Source organism: Mobula hypostoma, chromosome X2 (assembly GCF_963921235.1).
Source record: "Mobula hypostoma chromosome X2, sMobHyp1.1, whole genome shotgun sequence".
NCBI classification, from domain to species: Eukaryota; Metazoa; Chordata; class Chondrichthyes; order Myliobatiformes; family Myliobatidae; genus Mobula; species Mobula hypostoma.
The window spans coordinates 18,811,455-18,839,408 of NC_086129.1; the positions used below are offsets into that span (position 1 = coordinate 18,811,455).

The following is a 27,954-nucleotide window of genomic DNA, read 5'->3' on the forward strand; positions in this document are numbered from 1 at the left end:
ACTGCGTCCGGTGTTCCCGATAAGGCCTTCTATATATTGGCGAGACCTGACACAGGCTGGGAGACCATTTTGCTGAACACCTACGCTCTGTCCGCCAGAGAAAGCAGGATCTCCCAGAGGCCACACATTTTAATTCCACGTCCCATTCCCATTCTGACATGTCTATCCACGGCCTCCTCTACTGTCAAGATGAAACAACACTCAGGTTGGAGGAGCAACACCTTATATTCCGTCTGGGTAGCCTCCAACCTGATGGCATGAACATTAACATCTCTAACTTCCGCTAATGCCCCACCTCCCCTTCATACCCCCATCCCTTATTTATTTGTTTGTTTGTTTGTTTGTTTGTTTGTTTATTTATTTATTTGTTCTTTTCACTTTTTTTCCTCTCTTTTTTCTCCCTCTGTCCCTCTCACTATACCTCCTTGCCCATCCTTTGGGCTTCCCCCCGCCCCCCATTTTCTTTCTCTCTAGGCCTCCCATCCCATGATCCTCTCCCTTCTCCAGCCTCGTATCCCTTTTGCCAATCAATTTTCCAGCTCTTGGCTCCATCCTTCCCCCTCCTGTCTTCTCCTATTATTTCAGATCTCCCCCTCCCACTTTCAAATCTCTTACTAGCTCTTCTTTCAGTTAGTCCTGACGAAGGGTCCTAGCCTGAAACGTCTACTGTACTTCTTCCTGTAGATGCTGCCTGGCCCGCTGCATTCACCAGCATTTTTTGTGTGTGTTGCTTAAAGAAATAATATTCATTTATCTCCATTTTAATTATCTTTTATAATTGTTTCTGAAGTTTTGAAAAAGTCATTTATAGATTTTATGGGGACAGCCTGGTGCCACAACTAAAAGTTTGCAGGGTATTTGAGTAATGGCATCTCTTCACTGAACTTTCAGACCCTTTCATAGCTGGACCAGGGGTCAGAGTATAGATGGACTGAGTTGTCAACATCAGATCAAGGTACAGCACCAGCAAATCTGACCATTGATATCTAAATATAATATGCCTCAGGAATTAAAGAGATTAAAACAGAACATATTCCTTTGATCCAAAAACTTGCATGTATGGTTTTAGTTCACCTAATTAAGATATGCATGGAAGAACATAAAGCAATAATAAACTAAATTTGAATATCTGCCTGGCATTGATACTGAAAAAAAAAACAATTTATTGCAACAGCATCAATAACAAAATGGTAAGTGTCATCAGTATACCAATAAATGCAAAATACACAGAAATATAGTACGTATGTTGTTCATGTTCTGAGAATGTTCTGAAAATGGGCATATCATTTGAATCCTTCAATATTTTGATACAGATTCAGTGAAATAAGGATTATAATTCTTAACAACAATTACAAACTAACATGGCAATAATTATACATACGGATGACACCAAGATTGGGGGTGTAGTGGAGAGTAAGGAAGGCTATCATGGACCGCAGCTGGATCTGGACAAGCTGGAAAAATGAGCTGAAAAAAGGCAGATGGAATTTAATGCAGGCAAGTGCAAGGTTTTGCACTTCGACAGGACCAGTCAGGGTAGGTCTTACACAATGAGCAGTAGTGCACAGAGGAGTGTGCTAGAACAAAAGGGATCTGGGAATACAGATCCATAGTTCATTGAAAGTGGCCTCACAAGTAGATAGGGCTGTAAAGAAAGCTTTTGACACATTGGCCTTCATGAATCAAAGTATTGAGTACAGGAGATGGGATGTTATGTTGAAGTTGTATAAGATGTTGGTGAGGCCTAATTTGGAGTATTGTGTGCAGTTTTTGTCACCTGCCTACAGGAAAGATTTAAATAAGGCTGAAGGAGAACCGAGAAAATTTACAACAATGTTGGGCTATATGGAAATATTTAATAGGTTAGGACCATATTCCTTAGAACATAGAAGACTGAGGGGAGATTTGATAGAGGTATACAAAATTATGAGAGGTATAGTTAGGGTAAGTGCAAGCAGGTTTTTTCCACTGAGGTTGGATGGAACTACAACTAGGGGGTCATTGGTTAAGGGTGAAAAGTGAGATGTTTAAGGGAACATGAGGGGAAATTTCTTCACTCAGAGGGTTGTGAGAGTGCACAATGCAAGCTGGATTTCAATGTTGAAGAGAAGTTTGGATAGGTACGTGGATGGGGGGGGTATGGAGGGCTATGGTCTGGGTACAGGTCAATGGAAATAGCAGCTTAAATGGTTCAACATGGCCTAGATGGGCCAAAAGGCTTGTTTCTGTGCTGTAACTTTTCTATGACTAACTTACAACATCCACTGCAGTGCATCATCTCAATCTTGCAGTAGGAAGTTATAGACAGGTCAGACTTAATGAAATGCCCAACAGAAGTGGTGGTATAACAAAATTGTTTCTTTAATTAGATTTTTTTTAAAAATAGTGAATATTTTCTTCAATATGCAGGCCTGAATTATAGATGTAGTAAAGATACTTTCCTCAGCAATGCATTTAGTTCTAACCTCAAAAAAAACTATCTCTTGATTGCTCTTACGTGACATTTTCCATTCCCCGTACCAGCCATACTGTGGTTTCTCTGAGTGAAATTGTTAAGAAGCGTAGAACTAGTCTTTTTTGCACATTCTGCTGGGTCTCACTTGTAGTCCTGGGCCATTGCATAGCCAATCCAGAAAATTATAGGACAGTTCTGAAAACCCACCGTCTCTAATAATTTTTTAAAATATCTGCAATTTCTGTATGACTTTTTAGATTAACCACAACAGCTAGGCCTTGGTTTGAAACCCATGAGAACAGTTTTTAAGAAAGATTTGTGGGGAAAAACCCTCAAACCAATAGTACATATCGAGCAGATGTGATGTATAGATAGCCTGACAAATAGTGACATTGAAAATAGCAAACAGTCTGAGGATGGTATTAATCCAAAGAAGAGTGAGTAGATGTTTTGAGAGGATATCTCTGTTTATATAAAGTACATTCATCACACCCCCAACCCTCCCCCATCCCCCGCTCACCTGGTACTGGCTTTGGCTGCAGTATTTATGTGAAGGAGAGAAAGTTTTATCATTGTGGTGTTTTGAACTTTAAGCTTTGATTATACCTGGAGTAATATCAGTCACAGAAACACAGAGATGAATTCTGGATGAGACCATAAATGAGGTTCTATCTACTCTCCCTGGTGGATACAAATGATACTGTGCCATTCTCTGAGGTAGAGTATGATACTTTCATCTCTCATCTAGCATCACAAAAATTGATTAACTGGCCACTTGTCCCATTGCTATGTGTGGGACATTGCCTTGGGCTAGCTAACTGGCTGGTGACTACGCCTACGTTACAGTAGAGTGGTTTAAAAGTAAGTAATTGGCTGTGAAGAGCTTTGGGATTTCCTGGGGCCACAGAGGATGTTAAAATGTACATTAGCTTCAGTCTTTAAATCTTGGTTATATTCATAATTAACAAGCTTTCAGATGAATAGATATAGATTCAGCATTAGGGAAATGTACATTAGAGACATACATAAAACATTCAATGTTAGAGACATGCATATAAGATTTCTTTACGCATGTAGGTGTATCAACACTGAATCTGGGAGGAGCAGGAGTGGAGAAGTCTGGGTGTCAAACAAATGTATGTCAGAAAGAGGAGTTGTGAAGGATATAAACGGTAAAGTAAATTGGGATATCTGGTTCACAGACTGGCAAGTATAATTCCCTCATTACCTTTCAGAATGGTAAAAAATTTGGTACTGGTTGACAAAACTGGCCAACTTATTTATGAGTTTGTCGCAGGAAATTGTATTACTGGTGATGAGGTGTTGTAGAGAATGAAATTCTATTCTCTGATGGTCAAAATAATTTGACGTTATGTTCACAGCTTTCTTTATGTGCACTGAAATGCAAACATACTTGTCCATTTTTGCATAATACACATTATCAATGTTGCCTTTTAATTGACAATTCTTAAAAAGAAATAACTTTTTAATTTTAATCAACTGATCATGTCTGGCCTGCTGAGGACAAACCCATCAATTTCAAGAAAATGCCACTTAATCTACTGCAGTCTGTACCTCTGCTGTTTTTCATTGGTGGTCAATGATATATTTTTAATGGTTTTGATGTCTCTGTCCCAAGGCTCAGAGATTAACCCCAATATTTATCATCTAAATGTATTATATAGAATTATTTCACTTACATTTAAGATGAAACACTATTCAATATGTAGGTATAAGCCAAGTCATTAGCGAATGAGGCAATCAATACTTAACCAAAGTTAGACACCCTTTGGATAATGTCTGTGCCACTAAACCTCAGTCTTCAGCTGTTGCTACTGAAGACTGATGAATACATATCCTGTCAGCAAGTCAATGATTGGTTTCAAAATAGATTTCCCATCAATGGGCAACAATACCTTGGACCCAAGCAAACCAAGAAACTTCTGCACTAGATCCCTCACCCATAATGAGTCATCATATCTCTGCAGGGATATAAATCAGCTATAATATACACTTTGGTACAACTTGAAGAAGAACATAGTCTACTATTAATAGATATTCACCTTATTGTTTCCTGTCAGAATCACTTTATGTACAGGCACTCCTTAAGCTAGCATCACTTTATGTACGTTTAATCAATCTTTGCATATCTTATGTATTTACATTTATTGTGTTCTTTATCTTAGTGTACATTTTATATGCTGCATCAGATACGGAGCAGCAATTATTTTGTTCTCCTTGTTCTCACTGGAAATGACATTAAATAATCTCGAATCGTGAATCTTGAATAGATATCAGAACTGTAATGGAGAATAGCATGAGCATTCTTCATGGTTATCAAGAAATTTCAGATCAACATTCAGTGGAAGCTGAGGTTATAATTCCCTGTTTCTACACTTTATATTTTATTCCCCTTACTTGTATCAATGTCCTTATGCACTGATTATTTTTGATTTCCTTCCTAGCTGATACATGGGTCACATTTGGCTATTTCATCTATGCGCCTCCCTAACACATCAGCCTGCAACCCGACAAGAATTAATGTATAGATTTAATGGTGAGAATGTGAAAATGGAGAAAAATACAAGTTGTGAAAAAGCAAATGGAAAGTGATGGGGTGGGGGTGAAATAAAAGTGACAGCAGTGAAGATAAGGGAATAAGAAGTATGAAAAGAAAAGCAAAAGTAAAAGGGAATGGTGGAAAAATAGAGGTGAAAGTGAGAGTGGAGAGTCACTGGAAGATTAGGAAAAAGAAGTGTGAAAGAGAATGTGGAAATTAATTTCAGATTAGTAGTATTTAAGAGTTAAAATAAAAGCTCAGCAAAAACATTGCAGACTGCAAGACTCAATATCAAAATCTTCAAAAACTCATTCCTCTCTCGGTTTGTATCAGAACAGAATTAGGGATGGGCAATGAAATGCTGACTCAGACTGTGAAGCCCAAGCCCCTTAAATGAATAAAAATGTATGGGTTATTTTTGTCTACCTTCCTTTCATTTACCTTTTTGTTTCATTAGTAGACAAGCCAGACATGTCCCTGTTGACCAAACCATATAACATCACACAAACTATACAACATTAGCAACACACACCACTGGCAAACAAGTATCTGTCCCTCACTTGTGCCAATAATTCACCCTGTCAGAAACATTCTCTGTTTTCCTCACATTCTCTGCTCCCTCCAGCAAGTTGTTTCTTTCTCATGACCTGAGATATTAGCTGTTTTTCTTTCTATGGATTCTGCCGAGTCTGACATGCTGAGTTTTCACAGCACTTTCTGTTTTTACTTCAGACTCCAGCATCTGCATTTTTTGATTTTCATGCAGTATTGAAAAACATTATTCAGGATTCAAGCATTACTAGTTTTCTCTCTCAATGTCTGAATTAGTAGATAAAGTGAGAACACCTTTGTAATTACTGAATCATTTTAGTTGTTGACTCTGGAAATCACATTGCTATATATTACTGTGGATCGCAAAATTAATGGGACAGGTCATCCAAGGGAGTGTGAGTGGATTTTACAGTCACATGTCCCACTAATCCATGATATTGAACTGAATTGGATCTTGTGTTGAAGAAGCCAGAGAGTAGAGGCCTGACACAGCAGTGTAATTTATGAACAGGATAGAAAAGCCTTGTGCCTTGAATTTCAAGGTCTGTGACATTTAAAGAGGTTTAGGAGCAGATCACCACCAAACCTTTTGGCCAGAGAGGAACCACTAACCCAAGTATACGGGAACGTCCTCAAGTAACGGGTAGAAATAAATGTTGACTGTGGTGGAAATTAAAGCTTAGAATCCACACAGAAGCTGAGTTCAAAGTCACAGTCAAAGTAAGTTTATTATCAAAGGACATATATGTCAGCATATACAACTGAGATTAATTTTCTTATGGGCATTCATAGTAAATAAAAGAAACTTAATAGAATCAATGAAAGATTGCACCCAACAGAACTGAAAAGTAACTAATGTGCAAAAGACATCAAACCAAGAAGCAAAATAAAGCAAAAAATGAAATAATAATAATGAATAAATAAGTAAAATTATTGAGAACATGAGATGTCCTTGAAGGTGAGTCCATAAGTTCAGTTTTGGGGTGAGTGAAATTTGGTGAAGTTCTCCCCTTTGGTTGACGAGCCTGAAGGTTGAGGAATAATAACTGTTCCTCAACCTGGTGGTGTGGGTCCTGAGGCTCCTGTACCTTTTTCTTGATGGCAGCAGTGAGAAGAGAGCATGGCCTAGGTGGTGGGCTCCCTGTTGATGGATACTGCTCTCCTGCGACAGTGCTCCTTGTAAATTGGCTCAGTGGTGTGGAGAGCTTTACCCATGATGGACTGGGCCGTATCCACTACTGTTAGCAGGAGTTTCTATTCAAAGGCATTGGTGTTTCCATACCAGGCTATGATGCAGCCAGTCGATATACTGTCCAAAACACATTCATAGAAGTTCGTCAGAGTTTCAGATGACATGCCAAATCTTCACAAACTTAGAAGAAACTAGAGGTGCTGCCATGCTTTTTTTCAAAATGGCATTTACATGCTGGACCCAGGACAGAACCTCTAAAATGATCACACTGAGGAATTTGAAGTTGCTGACCTGCTCCACCTCTCATCCCTGGATGAGGACTGGCTCATGGACCTTAGGTTTGCTCCTCCTGAAGTCAATAATCAACTCCTTGGTTTTATGACATCGACTGAGAGGTTGTTGTGGCACCACTCAGCCAGATTTTTAATCTCCCTCCGATATTCTGATTCGTTACCACATTTGATTTGGCCAATGATAGTAGTGTCGTCAGCAAACTGAAATATGCTGAAAAGTTAAAGATATTGTGCAAGTGTAGACTTAATTATGGAAATGTAACAGATTCCATCAAGTTGACAGAGGGATCTTACATCTTGCACATATCAGCTAGCGGGCATTAAACCTCTCCCTCCTTCAAACTGTGGTTCCCACCTGCTCTAAGAAAACCACTATCATTCTGGTATCGAAGAAAGACAATGTTACGTGCTTTAACATCATCCACTATCACAAAGTGTTTTGAGAGGATCATCATGGCATGCATTGAGTCCAGCCTTCCAGACAACCTCAACCCACTGCAAATCACTTACCACCAAAACAAGTCTACAGCAGACACCATCTCCCTCTCCCTACACTCATCTCTGGAGCATCTGGACAGTAAAAGCACAATATGTCAGATTATTGTTTGTTGAATTAATCTCAACCTATAATTCCAAGCAAACACATCTCCAAACTCCTAAACTTGGGACTCAACACCTCCCTTTGCAACTGGTTCCTTAACTTCCTGAGCAACAGAATGCAATCAGTGAGGATCGGCAGCACCACTTCTGTCGTGATTACTCTCAACACCTGTGCCCCACAAGGCTGCATCGTCAGCCCCCTACTCTGCTCCCTACGCACTTACGATTGCATGGCCAGATTCTGCTCCAACTTCGGCTACAGGTTTGCAAATAGTACCACCATAGTAAGCCACATTTCAAATAACAATGAGTCAAAGTGCAAGCAGGAGATAGGGAATCTAGTGATATGGTGTCATGACAACAATCTTTCCCTCTATGTCAGCAAAATAAAAGAGCTGGTCATTGACTTCAGCAAGGGGTGGTGGAGTACAGTGCACCTGCTCCTGTTTACATCAATGGGGCTGAGCTCAAGAGGGTTGAGAGCTTCAAGTTCCTAGGAGTGAACATTGTCAATAGCCTGCCCTGGTCCAACCATGCTGACACAATGGTCAATAAAGCTTACCAATACCTCTACACCCTCAAGAAGCTAAAGAAATTTGGTATGACCACTTTGACCCAAGTCAATTTTTATCAATGTACCATAGAAAGCGTCCTATTGATGCGTCGTGCTTGATATGGAAACGGCTCTGCCTGTGACCGCAAGTAACTGCAGAGATTTCAGCACATCATGGAAACCATCCTTCCCTCCATGGACCTCTGAAAGGTTGACTATTTTCCTACATAAATGCTGCCTGACTTGTCGAGTTCCTCCAGCATTTTGAGAGAGTTGCACAAGATTTCCAGCATCCACAGAATCTCTTATGTACCTCTCGCTGCAACAGTAAAGCAGCCAGCACGATCAAAGACCCCTCCCACCCTGGACATTCCTTCTTCACCATTCCACCCCCCCCCCAACCGAAAGCACAGACCACCAGGCCCAAGCACAGCTTCTACCCACTATTATAAGACTATTGAATAGTTCCCTAGTACAATAAGTTGGACTCTTGACCTCACAATCTACCTTGTTAGAATCTTGGACCTGCACTGCACTTTCTCTTTGCTACGGCACTTTATTCTGCAGTCTTTTATTGTTTCACCTTGTACTACCTCAATGCACTGTTGCAAAAGATTGATTGTGTGGACAGTATGCAAGACAAGCATATCTCAGTACATGTAACAATAATAAACTAATTTACTAATTTACCTATTTACCCTCAGCTTCCATTACAGAGAGTAAGGTGTTTTCTATAAGGGAAATGGTTAAAGCCCACAGTCTGTTAAACGACCCAGGGTAAATGTAAGCAACAAGAAAGACAACCCAGAAATTTGGTGACACCAAACTTGTGGATTTTGCATGATTGAGAAGACTATCATAGATAATGAATTCCATAGATATAAGCAATTGGTAAAAGGGAGTTAAAAGAGAATATTATCTCATTTTTAAGTTCAAGTTCAGTTTATTGTCATTCATCCATACACATGTATATGGCCAAATGAATCAACTTTTCTCCAGACCAAGGTGCACAAGGTACATATATTCATACCCTCAACTCAAAGTAATATTACCACAAATAACAAGGTGCATTTATGACAAGCTAAAAAAAAAATTGAAAATGCTGGAAATACTCAACAGATCAGGCAGCATCTGTGCAGAGAGATACAATTAATGTTTCTGGTTGAAGTAACACCTTTTAAAGTGATATCAACCAGCAATACAGAGTTGCAGATACAGAGGGTGTAGATGCTGGAACCCAGAGCAACAGACAATCTGCCGGAAGAACTCAGAGTGTTAAGCAGCATCTGTGGGAGGAAAGATATTGTTGATGCAAGAAATCAGGGTTTCAACCTGCAATGTTAACAATTCCTTTCCTTTCACAGATGCTGTTTGACCAGCTAAGTGCTTACAGCACATTATTCGTAGAAGTTTTTTGAGCCATTCTGCTTTGTTGTTCTGACCAGGTCAACAATACCAGTAATGTCTTTTTTTAAAGCAAAGTACTTCGTTAAAGACGGAAGTTTACCAGACCTTTTGAAACAGCCATATAAGCTTGATATGCTTTTCTTAAAAGACCAAAAGCCTCATCAAGTTGTGTGACATTACCCACATGCCAAAATGCCTCAAAACTTGGCAGTATATATGCTATGATCGCATTTCTGGTCTTATTCTGTACTTAATACTTACATTAATATTCAGTCTACAGCTTTTACAGTGTATGGGAAAATAGAAGGACGTTTCCCTTCCTGTGGAAACAACAGGGTTGTCAATGCTTCAGTTCAAGAACAACCACAGGTTCTAACAGGTACCTCATTCTTAAATATACTCATTGAAACCTACCAAATATTGAATGGACTAGATAAGGTGGATGTGGAGAGGATGTTTCCTATGGTGCAGATGTCCAGAATTAGAGGATGCAGCCTCAAAATTGAGGGGTGATCCTTTAGAACAGAGGTAAGGAAGAATTTTTTTTAGCCAGAGAGTAGTGAATCTGTGGAATGCTCTGCCACAGACAGCTGTGGAAAATTGATAGTTTTCTGATCGGTCAGGGCATCAAAGGTTATGGAGAGAAGGCAGGTGTATGGGATTGAGTGGGATCCGCTATCAGCCATGAAAGAATGACAGAGTAGACTTGATGGGCTGAATGGCCTAATTCTGCTCTTATGTCTTATGGAACCATCTCTGAGCTGTGGAAGATAAACTTCAGAACATCAACTTATCCCAGATCCTTTCCTAAAGTATAAGTGGAAGTGGGAGAGGGACCTTCAGCCCCTCGTGCATGCTCACTGTACAATAAAATGGCTGATGTTTTACCTCTCACAGCTGTTTTGTGCATTAACCCATATCCCTCGATCTTCTAAAAACATTCGTGAATATACTCAGCAACTTTCTTGGTTCAGAATTCCACAGATTCACATATCCAGGTGACGAAACGTTTTCTCATCTCTGTTTTGAATGGGAAACACCCTATTTTGAGAGATATTCTAGATACCCCTGTCAGGGAAATAGCATTTCCACATTTTTTATTGTCAAGCCCTGTAAGAAATTTGTATGTCTCAATGAGGTCACCTCAGTCTTCTAAACCCTAGAGAGTACAGGCCAAGTTTATTTGTTCTATCAATCTGCCATCCCAGACACCAATCTGGTGAACCTTTGCTGCACTTCCTCTAACTCTAGCTTAATCTTCAGACCAGACCTGTGCACAATACTCTGGATGCAAATCTCACTTTATAATTAGAATGAAAACAGAAAGTGCTGGAAACGCACAACAGGTCAGCTAGCATCTGTGGAGAGAGAAAAAGAGTTAATGTTTCAGAGCAAGAACCCTTCATCAGAACGAAGAAATGAGAAAACATGGTAATTTTATGTTGCAAAATGATGCACAGAAATGAAGAGGTTAGTACTTCTGATAGGATAAGGTAAATTGTTCATGTGGTCCCAATATTTCCAGAGGCTATCTATGACCTTATTCACCTATTAACAAGACATTGGAATCAGCTTGGTAAACTTAGTTTCACCTTAGTAGAGATATTCCCTTTCTACTATCCACCCTCCTACAAACCTTTCTGCAATATAGTTTCCCAGTTCTGATAAAAGGTTTTTGATCTGAAATGTTACTTATATTTCTCCTTCCACAGATGACATTGTTTCCAAAAATATTTTCTTTTTATTTAAAGTTTCTGACATCTGCATTTTTTTTCTCAATACGATAAGAGAAAAACTATTTTTTGCACTTAAGTCCACTTACAATAGCACCAACATTCTTCATGTCAAATCACTGAGACTCCCTGATGCTCCCTGGAAGTTGCAGTCCCCAACTCAAAAAATAACCCATTTATTGCTTCTCTGTTTTTGGTCCATTAACTAACCTGTATTCTTCATAAATGTATCACTCCCAATTCCATATGCATTACTGTTATTGTACTTTGAAATACACCAAAAACAAGAATTAAAGCAGCATTTTTCTATTCACTGCACAAAAGAGTCTAAACCAGATTAATTTAACTCTACATTTGTCCAGGCTTCCAGGCTTTTCATTCTGAATTTTCTCATTCAAATACCAAAGAAGCCATTGTTTATTTACAGCACTTTCTGGTCTTTTCTGTTGTGTTTTTTTTTCATTTTAGTTTTATTTAGTATTCTTTGTGAGAGACCTGCATCAGATAGTGGGGATACTTATCAAAGAGATCAGATAGCTAAATTCCACAAGAAAATTCATTAACAAAAGGAGGCTTTTTCGAACAGAAACTGTTTGTCACATTGGGAAGAAAGAAAGGAAACAATTATAAGGTACAGAGGACCTGAGAGAGAAAAGGACCAGAGAAAAATAATCTTCAGTGGTGTATGTAAACCTTAATGAAAGATGAATTCAATATACCAAGGAGAAAATCTTTCTCCTTCTGTCCAGTCTTGAATTAAACCCATTTCCAGAGATGAAACAAAGTACTCCAGAATTAAAAGCAAACAACAGGAATTCTGCAGATGCTGGAAATTCAAGTTCACCAGCAACTTTGATGTGTGTTACTCCAGAATTAAGTCAGGTACATTGCGAGATGGAATTTAAAAATCACTCTTTACCAGGAGTAAGGCAGAGATAACTGACAAGTTATGTCATTGCATATTGCTTACCTGAAGCACAGTACTCATGTCCAGTTGGTACTTCTTGGGCTGCAAGCTCACCCTGCTGTTGGCAGTAAAATCTTTGTTGGTAGCAGTTATCAGGAAATCCTACCATTGATGTGCTTTCATTCACGTCAATAGGGACTTGCTTCTGAAACACAGGAAGCAACTGCTCAGTTAATAGAAAAATACTTCAGATGTATTCATGCATTAGTAACTAACTTCTTATTGGGGAACACAATCCCACTTTGAAGATCCAGTCAGGAAAACTTTAAAATGCTTTTCTATGAAGGGACAAGAATCAAATACGATACACAACAGATGCAAAAGATCTTTCCCACAAAGCCAGCAGGTCAAGCAAACCGAATTAATGTACAGTGTAGGTTTAATGCAGAGCCCATAAAACTCATCTGGGGCAGTTATAATAAATCTTATGTAGAGAACAGAGCTCCTTCACACTGTTCCATTAAATGGTGTCATAAGTATGTAGCCTACATTTGGTAGTGAATAAAGCTCCATCTGCACATTTCTTGCTACGTGTCTCAATCTGAAAGGGGCACCCCTTGTTATTCTTTTGAGACTTTGTTTAAAGTTTCCAGCACATCTGCATCACAGACTAGAATGTTCCTGGGCTCACAAATAAAAGTTCTGAGATAACCTGTCTCCAGCATCAAGATAGACATATTTTGGACCAACAACTGGAACCAGTCAGTTGGATTGTGAGTTATATATTCTACTCTGCATTTACATTGAGAAAGGTGTTGAAGACAGGCCTGTTGTCATGAAGTCTCATTGTCTTAAACATATCTGTTCTGATCATCTTAGGCTGTGCATTAGTCCCTCATTTTTATTTCCCAACACATCAAAGTTGCTGGTGAACACAGCAGGCCAGGCAGCATCTCTAGGAAGAGGTACAGTCGACGTTTCAGGCCGAGACCCTTCGTCAGGACTAACTGAAGGAAGAGTGAGTAAGAGATTTGAAAGTTGGAGGGGGAGGAGGAGATCCAAAATGATAGGAGAAGACAGGAGGGGGAGGGATGGAGCCAAGAGCTGGACAGGTGATTGGCAAAGGGGATACGAGACGATCATGGGACAGGAGGTCCAGGGAGAAAGACAAGGCGGGGGGGGAACCCAGAGGATGGGCAAGGGGTATAGTCAGAGGGACAGAGGGAGAAAAAGGAGAGAGAGAGAGAATATGTGTATATAAATAAATAACAGATGGGGTACAAGGGGGAGGTGGGGCATTAGCGGAAGTTAGAGAAGTCGATGTTCATGCCATCAGGTTGGAGGCTACCCAGATGGAATACAAGGTGTTGTTCCTCCAACCTGAGTGTGGCTTCATCTTTACAGTATGGGAGGCCGTGGATAGACATATCAGAATGGGAATGGGACTGGGAGATCCTGCTTTCTCTGGCGGACAGAGCGTTTTGCTGAACACCTACACTCTGTCCGCCAGAGAAAGCAGGATCTTCCAGTGGCCACACGTTTTAATTCCACATCCCATTCCCATTCTAATATGTCTATCCATGGCCTCCTCTACTGTAAAGATGAAGCCACACTCAGGTTGGAGGAACAACACCTTGTATTCCATCTGGGTAGCCTCCAACCTGATGGCATGAACATCGACTTCTCTAACTTCCGCTAATGCCCCACCTCCCCCTTGTACCCCATCTGTTATTTATTTATATACACATATTCTCTCTCTCTCTCCTTTTTCTCCCTCTGTCCCTCTGACTATACCCCTTGCCCATCCTCTGGGCTTCCCCCCCCTTTTCTTTCTCCCTAGGCCTCCTGTCCCATGATCCTCTCATTTCCCTTTTGCCAATCACCTGTCCAGCTCTTGGCTCCATCCCTCCCCCTCTTGTCTTCTCCTATCATTTTGGATCTCTCCTTCCCTCTCCCACTTTCAAATCTCTTACTAGCTCTTCCTTCAGTTAGTCCTGATGAAGAGTCTCGGCCTGAAACGTCGACTGTACCTCTTCCTAGAGATGCTGCCTGGCCTGCTGCATTCACCATCAACTTTGATGTGTGTGGCTTGAATTTCCAGCATCTGCAGATTTCCTCGTGTTTGCCTCATTTTTATTTTGCAGTTTTAACATTGATTAATTGATCTGCAATCAACACTTGTGCTGTTGGACAGAATAATCCATTTCATTAAAAAGGCAGAAAACAGTATTTGTTCATATAGAATGACATAGTCTTTATATCACAGACCATCCTTTTCGTCCATCTGCTTTTTATGCTCCACACAAGCCCCTCCAACATATGTAGCTAACCGAATCAGTATATCCCATAATTTCTTTCTTCCTTGGTCCAGTCAGTCCAAATCCTCTCTTTCCTCATGGGCCTGCAAATTCTTTCATTTCAGGTATTCCTCTAGCTCCTTTTGACACTACAGATGAAGCTACCCCTACTACTACCCTGGCAGTGTATTCCTGACCCTCACTGCTCGCTGCACAAAGATGTTTCTGTTCACATCACTTCTGGTTCTTTTGTCAATCATATTCATTCCACTAACTTCGCCATCTATCTACATTGTCCGTATAAGACCCCCTTGCAACCTCCTGTTTGAAGAACATCTCAAGCTTTTCCAGTCTATCCATATAACTAAATTTCTTAGAGTTATATTTGCAAATTTCTTCCACATTCTCTCTAAAAGCCTTCACAAGTATGGTGTCTAGAACGTGAACACAATCTACCACTTGTTGCCAAATCAAATATTTCATTATAACTTTCTCTCTTAAGAATCTTTCTCCTATTTTAACTCCCAACATCCCACATGCATTTTTCATCACCTTCTCAATTTGCCCTGCCATTTTCCATGGGTGAAGATATATACCCCAAAATTTCTCTGTTCCTGTTCTCTTTTAGAATTATGCCTCCTGATTTATAGAGTTTCTTCCCAGCTTTTTGTCCAAAATGAAACACTTTACGTTTCTCAGCATTAAATGTTGTCTGCCACTTATCAGCCTCTTCCATACACCTGTATTCCTCTAAATATTGTATAAGTTGCAAATTCAGAAATATGAAAATACAAGTCGTTAATATTTTTTCAGAAAAACAGTGGTCTGAGTACAAATCCTGCACTTTCCTTGAGTTTGAAGTACAACCTTCAGTTTGTTTCTTGTTACTTAGCCAAATCTCTATTCATGTCACTACCCTTCTTATTTTACTCCATGCCATTTATTTTGATGTCTATTATGTGACACTTTAACAAATTGCATTTAATTGAACATGATTTGTCTTTAACATGGGCCTGTAACATAGCCTCAAATCTGCTCTACCATTCAATAAGACTGTGGCTGATCTTTTACATCAGAAAAAAAGGAACTTTTTAGCAGATAAATGATAAACATTCAATATTCAAAACTGTTTATTATTATATTCCTTGATTTCCTAAGGAACATAGAAAGATGGAACATAATAGCAGGCACAGACAATGGTTGATCAACCACTTTAATACCCTGCTCCTGCCTTCTCCCCATCTCCCTTGGTCCTTTAGCATTAAGCATCTACCACCATCTTGAATACTTTTAATGGACTAGCACCACTGCCTTCTGTAATAGAGAATTCCACAGGTTCACCTCCTTCTGGGTTAAAAAATTTATCCAGATCTCAGCTCTAAATGGCATAACTCATATTCTGGTGTTGGGGCTTCAGTTTTTGGGCTCGCTAGTCATTGGGAACTTCCCCCATATCTATTTTTTTCTGTTGGATCCCAACCAGGAATCAGTCTCATAAACATTTGTTGTACTCACTCCACGGCAAGAATACACTTCTTCAGATTTTCCTGTCCTCTTGCACCGGTCCTGACTCAATAAATGCTTGGAAGGAAACAAGCAGAAACCTCAACAATTTCTCTCCTTGCCTCTGTCAGTAATATGGACAAAGTGGTTTATCCACATTAAGTGGAACTCACCTGTCTATTCTTCACAAATATTTAGCCCTTCCAGAAACTTAACCGTATCTTCCTTTGCTGAGACTTTAGCAATTTCGTCCTTAGAAAACAGTGATGTATAGTACTCATTTATTACTAAAATCATGTCCTATTAGCTCCATGGGTAGATGTTATCTTCGGTCTCCTATCTGCTTCATCTTTTCTCTCATGACTTTTATCCTGTTCATATGCCTTTTTAAATCTCTATCTTATTGGGCATCCAGTGAGCTCTGGCTGTAATTTCTCCACCTTCTCCCTCATGGCAAATCTGAGAAGATCCAGGTTGTGGGCATCTCCCTGATGTCTTCATTAGATTTGTTAGGGATTAGCTCATATTTATAGCGACTAACTTTGAACTGTTCCTCATGTCAAAATTCTCTGCATTAACTCTGTGATACTATTTCAACTTTCAGTCAAGATAATTAAAAACATTATTCTTATCTCTTTTATGCTAATTAGTCATTTACTTAAGCACGTACAAACCAGAAACAGAGTCATTCTGTCCCTCAAGCATGTTCCACCATTTTACTTCAAATGCCAAGAGTTTCCTACTCAAACTCTGGTTCCTTTAACATCCAGAGACTGATCTACGGTGCCTTGAAAAAGTATTTATCCCCCAACCCTTTGTTCACATAAATGAGAATTACAACCAGGGATTTTTATCAATTTAACTGAGAATTTTAATTTGTGAGTCACATGCTCCTTTTTTTTCCCCACAGTAGAACCCCCAAAAAACAAGGAAAATTGTGAAGCATGAAAAACCAAAAATTCAAAAACTGAACTGTCAGCAGTTCAACAAGTATTCATCACCTTTTGCTCAGTACTTAGTTGAACCACCTCTCGCCACTATTACAGTCCCTGGTCATTTATGGGAACAAAGTGTTGGGTACTGAATACTTTTTCAAGGCACTGTATCTACTTGAATACAATTAATCACTGATCTTTCATAGCATTCTGGAGAACAGAATTCATAAGATTTACACACTCTGAAGAATTTTTTCTTCCTTTCTGTCCCAAAGAGCCCAACCCCTATTTTGAGACTGTAAATCACTTTCACTGTCTCTCTAGCTAAGGGAAAAATACTTCCCACATCTACTCTATCAAGCACAAGTATTTTGTATGCTTCAACATACTCTTATTCTTTAGGCCCTAGAATGAAGCATTTGCCAACTCATTCTCTCCTCGTGGACTAGTCAGCCGAGGAATGAGACTGATAAATCTCCACAGCATTCTCTCAAAAGCAATATCTCCTTTCTTAGGTAAGAAGACACAAACTGCACACAATCTCTCAAGTAAAGTCTAACCACAGCCCAACATAAATGTAAAAAGGCATGTTTATTCTTGTACTCAAATATTCTTGCAATAAAGGTCAATATAACATTTGCCTCAAAAGCAAGAAAGTCCCTTTGAACATCAACATTTCTTAGACTCTCACCATTTAAAAACATTCAGCATTACTGTTGTCTCTACTAAAGTGAATAACCTCATATCTTCCACAATGTGCTCCATCTGCTGCTTTTCATCATTATGATCATTAGCATTTCCACTACATCAGCAAACCTGGAAGTATTTTGATCATAACTACTATTCTGAAAATATTGCACCAGTTTTCTGGCCCCTCCCCACTCCTGCTAATTAGTTCCACACAAAATGATTCTCATTCTGCACCACAATCTCCAAATCCCGGTTCTTTTCTGAAGGATACACTCTAGTAAGAGTGCTTACCTAACTTTCCTTTTGCCTGTCCTACTTAAATGTCAAAATACTCTGGAATATTTAGCTTCCAGCTTTGGCCACAATGCAGTTACATTTCTGTGATGGCAATGAGTCACATCTATTTACAACAATTTTTGCTGTTAATTCATCCATCTCCTTGCACCTGCAGCTTGTTTTTTTTTTTAAAACATGGTGCCTTTAGATCCAACTTCTAACAATTTAATTTGCTGAACGCTGACCCTAATCGCTGTTTGCTTTTGTTTCAGACACTGACTTACTGAATGTGGCTTATATTTATAACTTCCACTTCCAACTTTGTTACTCTTCCTCCTGCCTACTCTTGCAGTTTCCATGCCCAATCAAGCTAAGTTAAACCCTCCTGCAAGTCACAAACTCCACTGGAAGGAATTGGTCCTGGATTTGTTGTGATGTCTTGGACCTGATCCCACTTGCCATAGAAACAATCTCAAAATCTCAGAAATGTAAAGCTCTCCAACCTTTAGCCACAAATTTAGTTGCTATATCCTACTATTTCTGTACTTGTTAGGAAATGGCACTGGATTTAATCATGAAATTATTTCCTGTGAGGTCCACTTGGTCTCTTTCCTAACTCTAAAACCTACCAACATCAATGGCAACTCTGCTTCCTTCAACATCTAATGTCCAATGTGCCTTCAGCTACTGAAAAATCCCTCAAACACACATTGGTTCAAAACATATATTTTAGCATATAAATTCAAATTGGTCAGTTCGCTGATGAGTAGTGGTCCAATGCACAGGGATATCCAGTGGTTAGTGAGCAATTTAAGAGAGTCTTCCCATTGGTCTCTGGCATTGTCTCTTTTCTAACCCCAGGGAATTTAAATGGAGATCTGTGAGCTATTACAAATTTGGGGACATTGTGTAATTATTATGCTGACCAATTGTATCCTAACTGATGACATTAAAATAAAGCAATTATTTTTTATACTTATTCTCCAAAATCATTCCAGTATACCTTCTAAGTTCAACAATTTTGGATCTTCTGGACTGCTTGCTATCCCCTCAAGCCACTGGTAAACCTATAGCAATTAATACTATAGTAATGCCTGTACACATTAAAGTACAGTGGAGAGGCAGGGAAACAGAAGTTGGATGGTGCTCAGAAATATGTGCAGAAGTCTGAGTGTATGAATTCAGAAGTCTGAATGTGTGAATAATCCACACGCAAACAACATGGCATAGAAAGCTCCCCTCATTATCATGATAGCAGAATTTGGCTTTTAGCAATCACTGTTTCAAAGTCAAAGTCAAAGTAAATTTATTATCAAAGTACATGTATGTCACCGTGTACTAGCTTGAGATTCATTTTCTTACAGGCATTTACTGGAAAGTAAAGCAATACAATAGAGCTTATGAAAAACTATGTACAAACAAATTTGACAGATAACAGATGTGCAAAGGAAGACAAATCATGCAAATAAAAAAAAGTAATACTTAGAACATGAGTTGTATATTTCTTGAAAGTGACTCTACAGATTATGGAACCAGTTCAGTGTTGAGGTGGGTGAAGTTAACCAGGCTGGTTCAGGAGCCTGATGTTTGTCGGGTAATAACTGTTGCTGAACTTGGTGGTGTGGGACTTGAAGCTCGAAACCTCACCTCTGCCTGATGGTAGTATTGAGAAGACAGCATGGTGTCGATGGTGGGGGAGCTTGATGATGGATGCTGCTTTCTTGTAGCAGCTCTCTTTGTAAATGTGCTCAATGGTGGGAAGGGCTTCATTGCATTAGTGCAAACCCTTGGGTGCAATTCAGTGAATAGCTGGCACAAGTTGAAGCTTACTTATGCTAATTGAGGTCATGCCAGTATCTGTTAAAGAGGATCTCCTTACTGCCTGCAAACACTAGTGGAAGATGCTGAGATTGTGGGAGTCCATGATGGCACACACAAGAACAAGCTACTGGACTTCAGCAGACACCTCTGAATGCTTTTGGAGGTTAAAGTGAAGAGAATAGAAGCACTCAGAATGCAGCTAATCCAGGTCCATCGCTTGTGTTAGAGATCAACCGGAGGTGACGAACACCAAGGACGTGAAAATAGTGTTGTAACAATCTCATCTAAATGATGGCAGTTGGTGTCACCTGAAGACGAGCCCAGAAATTACCTTCGTGGCCATCTATAGCCTCTTCCACCACATCAGCATTAACATCAGCCTGGGGATGACTGCACGAGAATGAAAAAGAGGCAAAGCCAAACAGACAAGCTGCATGGAGCTGCACAAGGGTGACTTGTCAAAGACTGCACGGCTTATATATTCTTGAATTTTGTTGATCAGATACAGAGACAGAGAGAACAGAGTGTGGGAACTGTGGTGGAATGAGGAATAGATATGTTTCTTTTTACCTTTGCATAGGATGCAGATGTCATAACCTAGACAGTATGTAAAGACCCCACTTAACATGCCCTTGAATAGCACTGCTTGTATTTACCCAATCAGGCAGCACTTGTGGCAAGGGAAACAGAGTTAACTTTTCAACCGTTACGTTCCAACCTCATCAACCTGAAAAATGCTTGGGGAATAAACCTTCCTGGGCACAGCCTCTTGCCTTTACCAGAAAGGAGGCTTGCCTTTGGCCTCTCTCCTCTTTGTCCTTCTTGTGCTAGAAACTCATGAGAGACCAGGACAAAAATATTTTTCTTAGATAGAAACATGCCTTCACCTTACAATATGCAAAATACTCCAATGTTTCCATTGTTCCAAGACTCTGCATTGACTGATTCCACTAAGTTCAACTCTGAATGATCTGGTCAAGCTTGCAAATAATTGATGATCACTTATAAATCTCAGAGCAGAGCTTGTCGTTTTATTCAGACCTCCTTCCCTGTATGTGATTACACAGGGTGCTGACTATTTCCTGAAATCAATTTGTTCCAGAATGAGGATTGGCATTGTCCCTGGGTGCTATATGCACAAAATTGCTGGATTGAAAATACAATTCTCATCAATAAACTGAAATTCTCATTAGACAAGCTGCCTTATATATAGTTTTTACCATTCAATAGAATCAGAATCAGGTTTATTATCCAGCTTGTGACATGAAATTTGTTAACTTAGCAGCAGCAGTTCAATGCAATACATAACCTGGCAGAGAAAAAAATAATAATAATTAAAATAAAACATAATAAATAAACAAGTAAATCAATTACATGTATTGAATAGATTTTTTAAAATGTGCAAAAACAGAAATACTGTATATTAAAAAAGTGAGGTCGTAACCAAAGCTTCAATGTCCATTTCTTGAAAATACTTCACTAGTGTAAAAAAAGAATGGCCATTTTGCTTTGCAAACTTCCTATAACACAAAGGACTCCACTTTTGCATATTATGTTCCCACTATTTGTTCTCTAAACCAAGCTATATTCCTCTGCAGATTCTTAATATTTGTCCCATTTGACTTTCCCACCCAGCTTCGTATCATCAACAAAGCTGGACACTTTGCTCTCTTCCCTTTCTCCTTCCTTATCAATAGAGATTCTGAAAAGCTGAGGCCACCATCATTGATTTGAGGGCCCATTATTGGTTCTCATGCACATCCATCATGTAGCTTGCCACACAGAAAATGTTACCTGTGCTCTGAACTTTAACTACAGCAGGCGGTGAAAAAGGCGAATGGTATGCTGGCATTTATAGCGAGAGGATTCGAGTACAGGAGCAGGGAGGTACTACTGCAGTTGTACAAGGCCTTGGTGAGACCACACCTGGAGTATTGTGTGCAGTTTTGGTCCCCTAATCTGAGGAAAGACATCCTTGCCATAGAGGGAGTACAAAGAATGTTCACCAGATTGATCCCTGGGATGGCAGGACTTTCATATGAAGAAAGGCTGGATGAACTAGGCTTGTACTCGTTGGAATTTAGAAGATTGAGGGGGGATCTGATTGAAACGTATAAAATCCTAAAGGGATTGGACAGGCTAGATGCAGGAAGATTGTTCCCGATGTTGAGGAAGTCCAGAACGAGGGGTCACAGTTTGAGGATAAGGGGAAAGCCTTTTAGGACTGAGATTAGGAAAAACTTCTTCACACAGAGAGTGGTGAATCTGTGGAATTCTCTGCCACAGGAAACAGTTGAGGCCAGTTCATTGGCTATATTTAAGAGGGAGTTAGATATGGCCCTTGTGGCTACGGGGATCAGGGGGTATGGAGGGAAGGCTGGTGCAGGGTTCTGAGTTGGATGATCAGCCATGATCATACTGAATGGCGGTGCAGGCTCGAAGGGCCGAATGGCCTACTCCTGCACCTATTTTCTATGTTTCTATGTTTCTATGTTTCTACTCCTCAAACTATAATAAAACATTATCCTTGACAAAATGGATTCTTAATTCATATAGCAATCTTTTATATCAATTGCCATTTGGAAGTCCAGATAGTGTAGTGTAATCACTGGTTCTCCCTTATCCAGTAATATATATATAGAGAGAGATCCTGAAAATACTCTACTCGACTAGTGAACTTTGATTTTTCTTTCATTAAATCAGGGAAATCTGCTCAGTTTTCAAAAAGTTCTCTTAAAATGTTTTTAATATTGAGTACATGTTGGGGCTCTGAGAGAGCTCATTTTGTTTTTGTGCCTGCAGTGTATGCTTTAACTACCCACAACCTCTCAGATCTCCAACAAGAGGCTGCCCAGGTATCTGTACAACTTACCATCTGTCCAATGGAAAGCAGAGGGTAGGAACTGCAGCTTCCCGTCATTACTTCTGGGTAATAATTCATCTTTAAGGTCTGCCTAAAAGCACAAGAAGCAAAAGGTCTTTTTTAAATTGTTGGATCCTCTGATCGTCCGCAGGGAAGGAAGCAGAGAAAACAATTTATTCTTATTTCACAATTTATATATTTTTTCTTAATGGATTGCTCTCAATCTTTTGCAGAGATTTGTATCAAAATTGAAGTATGACAGTCAGTCACCACTTGCTTTCTGGCAATAGCTACCCACTTTACTGATAATGACATGATAGCCTGTTGGTCTTATGGGAAAATGAGGTTGAGTGGAATAATAAATCACCCATGATGAGCGGAGCAGATTTGATGGGCCAAGTGGCCTAATTCTGTTCCTCTGTTTTATGGTCTTAACCAAAATTAGTGTTTGTTGTTATTAATATAACTGCAGTAATAAAGCACAGGGTCACGGTGAGGTGAGCGGTGATTTGCTTTGTCCGTACTGCTGCAGTCGCTGCAGCCGAGACTGTCACTTCTGTGTGGGCCTCTACCAACACAGACTGAAGCAAGACTTTCCAGGCGCAGATCCATGGTCTTGCGAGACTAACGGATGCCACCAGCACTTGCTGCTAACATGAACAGGGAACATGCAATGTGACTGTCATAGATACCACCTGAATCTAAGTGTTTAACCAGCATATTGCAGAACTGCCACCACTTCCTGTTCCATCCACTCAGAAGATGACCAGATTGGTGGAACGGCTTTCCAAAACCTGAGCTTGCCATCTTTTGATGTCTTCTGCAAGGTTCCAGGTCACAGGGAAGTTCCCAGTCTATACATTAGACAGGACAAACTCACTCAGCTCTGCTGAACTCAAGGAAGGGTCCAGGTCTCCAGGATGTGGGGTTGGGGATGGCACCTGCCTCTCCCTATAATGAGCTAAAATACCAGAGATATTCTGGGAAAGAAGGTAAAATTCCACTGAAGTGATGTTTCACACTTTTTAAGGTTGGGTGTAGGTGAGAGATAATTCCCTGTTTCAAAAACACACACAGCCAAGAGACATCAGCAAAGGTGTCCACGTCAATCACCTATGAAACAACAGAGATGAGAGACCCTGCGTGACCTCCTCTATGGTGGTGCCTAGTGAGCAGCGTTGTCAAGACCATTGGGGCTGCCTTTCAGCTGTATATTGACATGGACAAACTGATACACACAGCTTGAATCATGCACAATGATTCTCTGCCATGTGCAATGATTCATATGTTCTACTCGGCATAGTGACTGACGTAGGGAGAATAACTGGCTGAGATACTTTCCTACCATTAGTGCCCATTGTTCACAATGATTAATACATATTGTTCAGTTATGCACAGACTAATGTCAATTACCCTGGATGTTATCATTCCTCCACTGGCCGCCTTGCCTTCAACTGCAAGAACCCCCAATCTGAAATTCCTCCGTAATCCTCTCCACCTCCCTTTCTGCCTGAAAGATGTTTCTATAAACCTATTTATTTACAGCAAATTTTTGGATATCTGCCCATTAATTCCTTATGAGTCTTGGCTGTCTATTTGTCCACTTGCATTGAACTTTCTCTGTAATACTATACCTTATATTCTGTTGTGTTTTATCTTTCTTGTTGTACTACCTTGGTATAAGCATGTACGACATGTTCGGTCCGGACGGCAAGCAAATAGAAATTTTCCACTGCATTTCGGTACATTTGATAATAATAGACCAATTGTGTTGAAATATGTTCGATAATGCTCCTGTAGTGTACCTTAGGATGTCTTGCTAAATTAAAGGTGGCTTGTGCAAACAAATCCTTTTTGCTCGGAATAATATATATGCCAGTTTAAACACCAGACGAATTCTGCGGACCACAGTCCCTTGTACACTCTGTGCTTCACGGTCACGACTTGTGCATCTTCATTAGCACAGTGTTGCCCGGTGTGCTGTGATTGACCAATGCGCTCGTTGCCGGATCAGTACATACACTGGTGCATTAAGGACTGATGCGGATTCTGTTGTTTACCGTCACCGTTGCGTGCTGCTCATTTTGTTGTAACTGATGTACGCAAATCTGCGCACAGCGGTTGATATAATCGTGCACAGCTGTGGGGGGGACTGATGCGCTGGGACTTTCCCAATGCACATTGGTTTTCTGGAGGCGACGCGCTCTGCCTTGCATCAGATCGGGCTATCCCGCCTTCAGTTCGAGAGTTTAAGTTCAGTGAACCTGCAGGAGGAAACTCTAGACTATACTAACACCCATCCAGGATTATTAAACCACAGCAGCAGAGGTATTGAAACAAAAGACCATTCCACATTCATCTCCGCGTTTGCGACAAAGCAGAAACGTTGAACAGCTTGTACCTGGAGGCTCAGTGCGTTGACTGGTCCGGCGGCGGCCGAAGTCCTCTCCCTGCGCCCTGTGGAGATGGCTGACCGAGGTGATCACAATCCCTCACCCACTTGCCCTGCCTGCACCGCAGCCCTCGCCTCGCCTCGCCTCCCACCAGCCTTTAAATCCTCGGGGCCACAGTGTTCGAGACAGTGCAGGACTCCACCTATTTAACCACCCGTTGTCATTTACATCACGTCCTACCGGATTCCAACCTTCCTGAGACAGGAATTGTGACCCACCCGAGACTGTTCTGGTCACAAATGCTTCGGCATGTTCACGATTCAGTGTCACACAACCAGAAATATCATTGTCAGAGGAAATCCACTCTAGGTCCAAATTATGACAATTTGATTGCTGAAACATTTAAGGACAAACAAGAGCCCTGTGCACAACAGACAAGCGATCTTGGCAACCAAGTGAGGAGGAAAAAACTGCGACCAGGCGCTAAGTGAGAAGAATGGAAGATCGGAATGGTAATCCATGTGTGGAGCCAAAAGAGATGGGGGAGATAGTAAATGATTTTTTTTTGCGTCTGTATTTACTCAGGAAAGGGACCCAGAGTCCACAGAAGTGAGGCAAAGCAGCATCAACCTCATGGGCCCTATACAGATTACAAAGGAGGAGGTGTTTGTTGTCCTAAGGCAAATTAGGGTGGATAAATCCCCAGGGCCTGACAATGTGTTCCCTCGGACACTACAGGAGGCAAGTGCAGAAATTGTTGGGGCCCTAGCAGAGATACTTGAATCATTCTTAGCGATTGGTGAGGTACCAGAGGATTAGAGGATAGCCAATGTTGTTCCACTGTTTAGGACAGGCTCTAAAAATAGACCAGGAAGTTACAGACCTGTGAGCCTGACAACAGTAGTGGGAAAGTTATTGGAAGGTACTCTAAGGTGCCGGATATATGAGCATTTGGATAGACAGGGAATGATTAAGGATAGTCAGCATGACTTCCTGAGTGGTAGGTCATGTCTAACAAAGTTCAAAGTATATTTATTATCAAAGTATGTATACATTATACAACCTTGAGATCTGTCTCCTAAGAGGCAGCCACGAAACAAAGAAACCCAAAAGAACCCATATAACATATAAGACCATTGGACACCCAACGTACAGAGAGAGAAAAAAACTGCAAGCAAATAGCTTTCTGAAGTTCACAAGAGAGGCCTATAGCTCAGTGTAGCTCAGCGCAGAGCCGAGTAATCCTTGTGGAGCAGCGATTTGAATCAGTCCATCCCTTGCCTAGGGCCTGGACACCCTGATCTTTTTTAATCTGGCCCGGTGCATAAATTGATGACCAAACATCGGGTTCAATTGCCTTGACGTGCTCTGGAGCCTGGACTTCACCACTTCAATTCAGCCAAAAACCACATTTTCTGATTCAGCACAGCGCTTAAATCTCTGTCCAAACCTCGAGTTCAGTCAAATCAGTACAACTTAATGGGTAACCAATCTTATAGAATTTTTCGAGGATGTTACCAGGCAAGTCGATGAAGTCAAGACCAATGGATACAGTCTACATGGACTTAGTAAGGCACTTGACAAGGTCCCACACAGGAGATTGGTCAAGAAAGTTCAATCGCTCGGCATTCAAGATGGGGTAGTAAATTGGATTCGACATTGGCTTTGCAGAAATCAGAGAATGGTAGTAACACACACAAAATGCAAGGAGAACTTAGCAGGCCAGGAAACATCTATAGAAAATAGTAAACAGTCTTCATTTCAGGCCAAGACCCTTCATCAGGACCCTTCATCAAGATGAGAAGTCAGAGTCAGAAGGGGAGAGGGGAGGAAGAAATTGTCATAAGGGGGATGCTGGGGGCAGACCCAAATGCAAGACACAGACACTGAGGTACTAGGAACAGGACTTGACAAGAGACTAGAGTTAGGGACATGACTGTATGCAGACTAGGAGCTGGGACAAGAACACAGACTTGGGCTAGGACATTGGGTTCCTCGAGGCTTGGGTTCTGACTCCGAGCCAGAGACTGGACAAGGACCCAGAACCTGGGTCTTGACTCAGGCTCGGAGTCCAGAACTAGGCGAAGGCATGACGTGGTCTTGGGAGACAGGCCTAGGCGAGGCGACAGGACAGAACGAGACTCCTGGGCAAGACGAGGGAACTCCAGCACAGGACGAAGCACATGAACAGGACGAGAACACAAAGCCTTGACTTGGACAGGATGAGGTTCTTGGACGTGGCTTGGACAGGACGAGGGAACTCCAGCGCTGGGCTGGACGAGGCACATGGACAGGACGAGAACACAAAACCTTGCATTGGTCTTGGGAGACAGGAACGAAGAACACAGAGCCTTGGTCTTGGGAGACAGGAACGCAGAACACAGAGCCTTGGTCCTGGGAGACAAGAATGCAGAACATAGAGCCAGGACTCCTCCTTGAGAACAGGACATAGGGTCAGGACTCATACTCAAAATGCTGAACACAACAAGACAGCTCCCAACACAAGGTAGCAGCAAACAGCCAGACCTACCTAGCAAAGGCATGGACACAGAGACAGTCCCCAACTCAAGGTAGCAGCAAACAGCAAGACCTACATAGCGAAGGCATGGACACAGAGACAGTTCCTTATCTGGACACAGCAAGGCTCCAGTTTTGCTCTGGCAGTAGAACCTGACAGCAATACAGGCAAGGTTGCAGGCAAGGCTTCAGAAAGAATGGGAAGGCAACAGTCCAGCAAATGAAGATGAAACCGAGAGCTATTTATGTAGCCAGCCCAAAATCAGAATCATGTGCCTCAATTAAGGCACACAACAGGACAAGGGAAAACTGGGAATACAGATCGATGGACTGGACCGTGAACCGGTATGTGGACTTCACGGACCGGACCATGACAGAAATACAAGGTGGGAGGTGATAGATGAATC

General features: G+C 40.9%; 1 protein-coding gene across 1 annotated transcript in view; it reads right to left on the minus strand.

Annotated features, from left to right (window-relative positions):
- The window catches only part of ets1 (v-ets avian erythroblastosis virus E26 oncogene homolog 1), a 108,803-nt gene extending 83,611 nt beyond the window's left edge, over positions 1–25,192 (minus strand). Inside the window, exons 1-3 of the mRNA XM_063038168.1 lie at positions 25,039–25,192; positions 22,647–22,728; positions 12,316–12,457 (exon numbers count right to left, since the gene is read on the minus strand). Coding sequence (XP_062894238.1) covers positions 12,316–12,457; positions 22,647–22,715 — 211 coding nt within the window. The 5' untranslated portion in view covers positions 22,716–22,728; positions 25,039–25,192. The remainder of the gene's footprint in view (positions 1–12,315; positions 12,458–22,646; positions 22,729–25,038) is intronic.
- Positions 25,193–27,954: the final 2,762 nt, after the last annotated feature.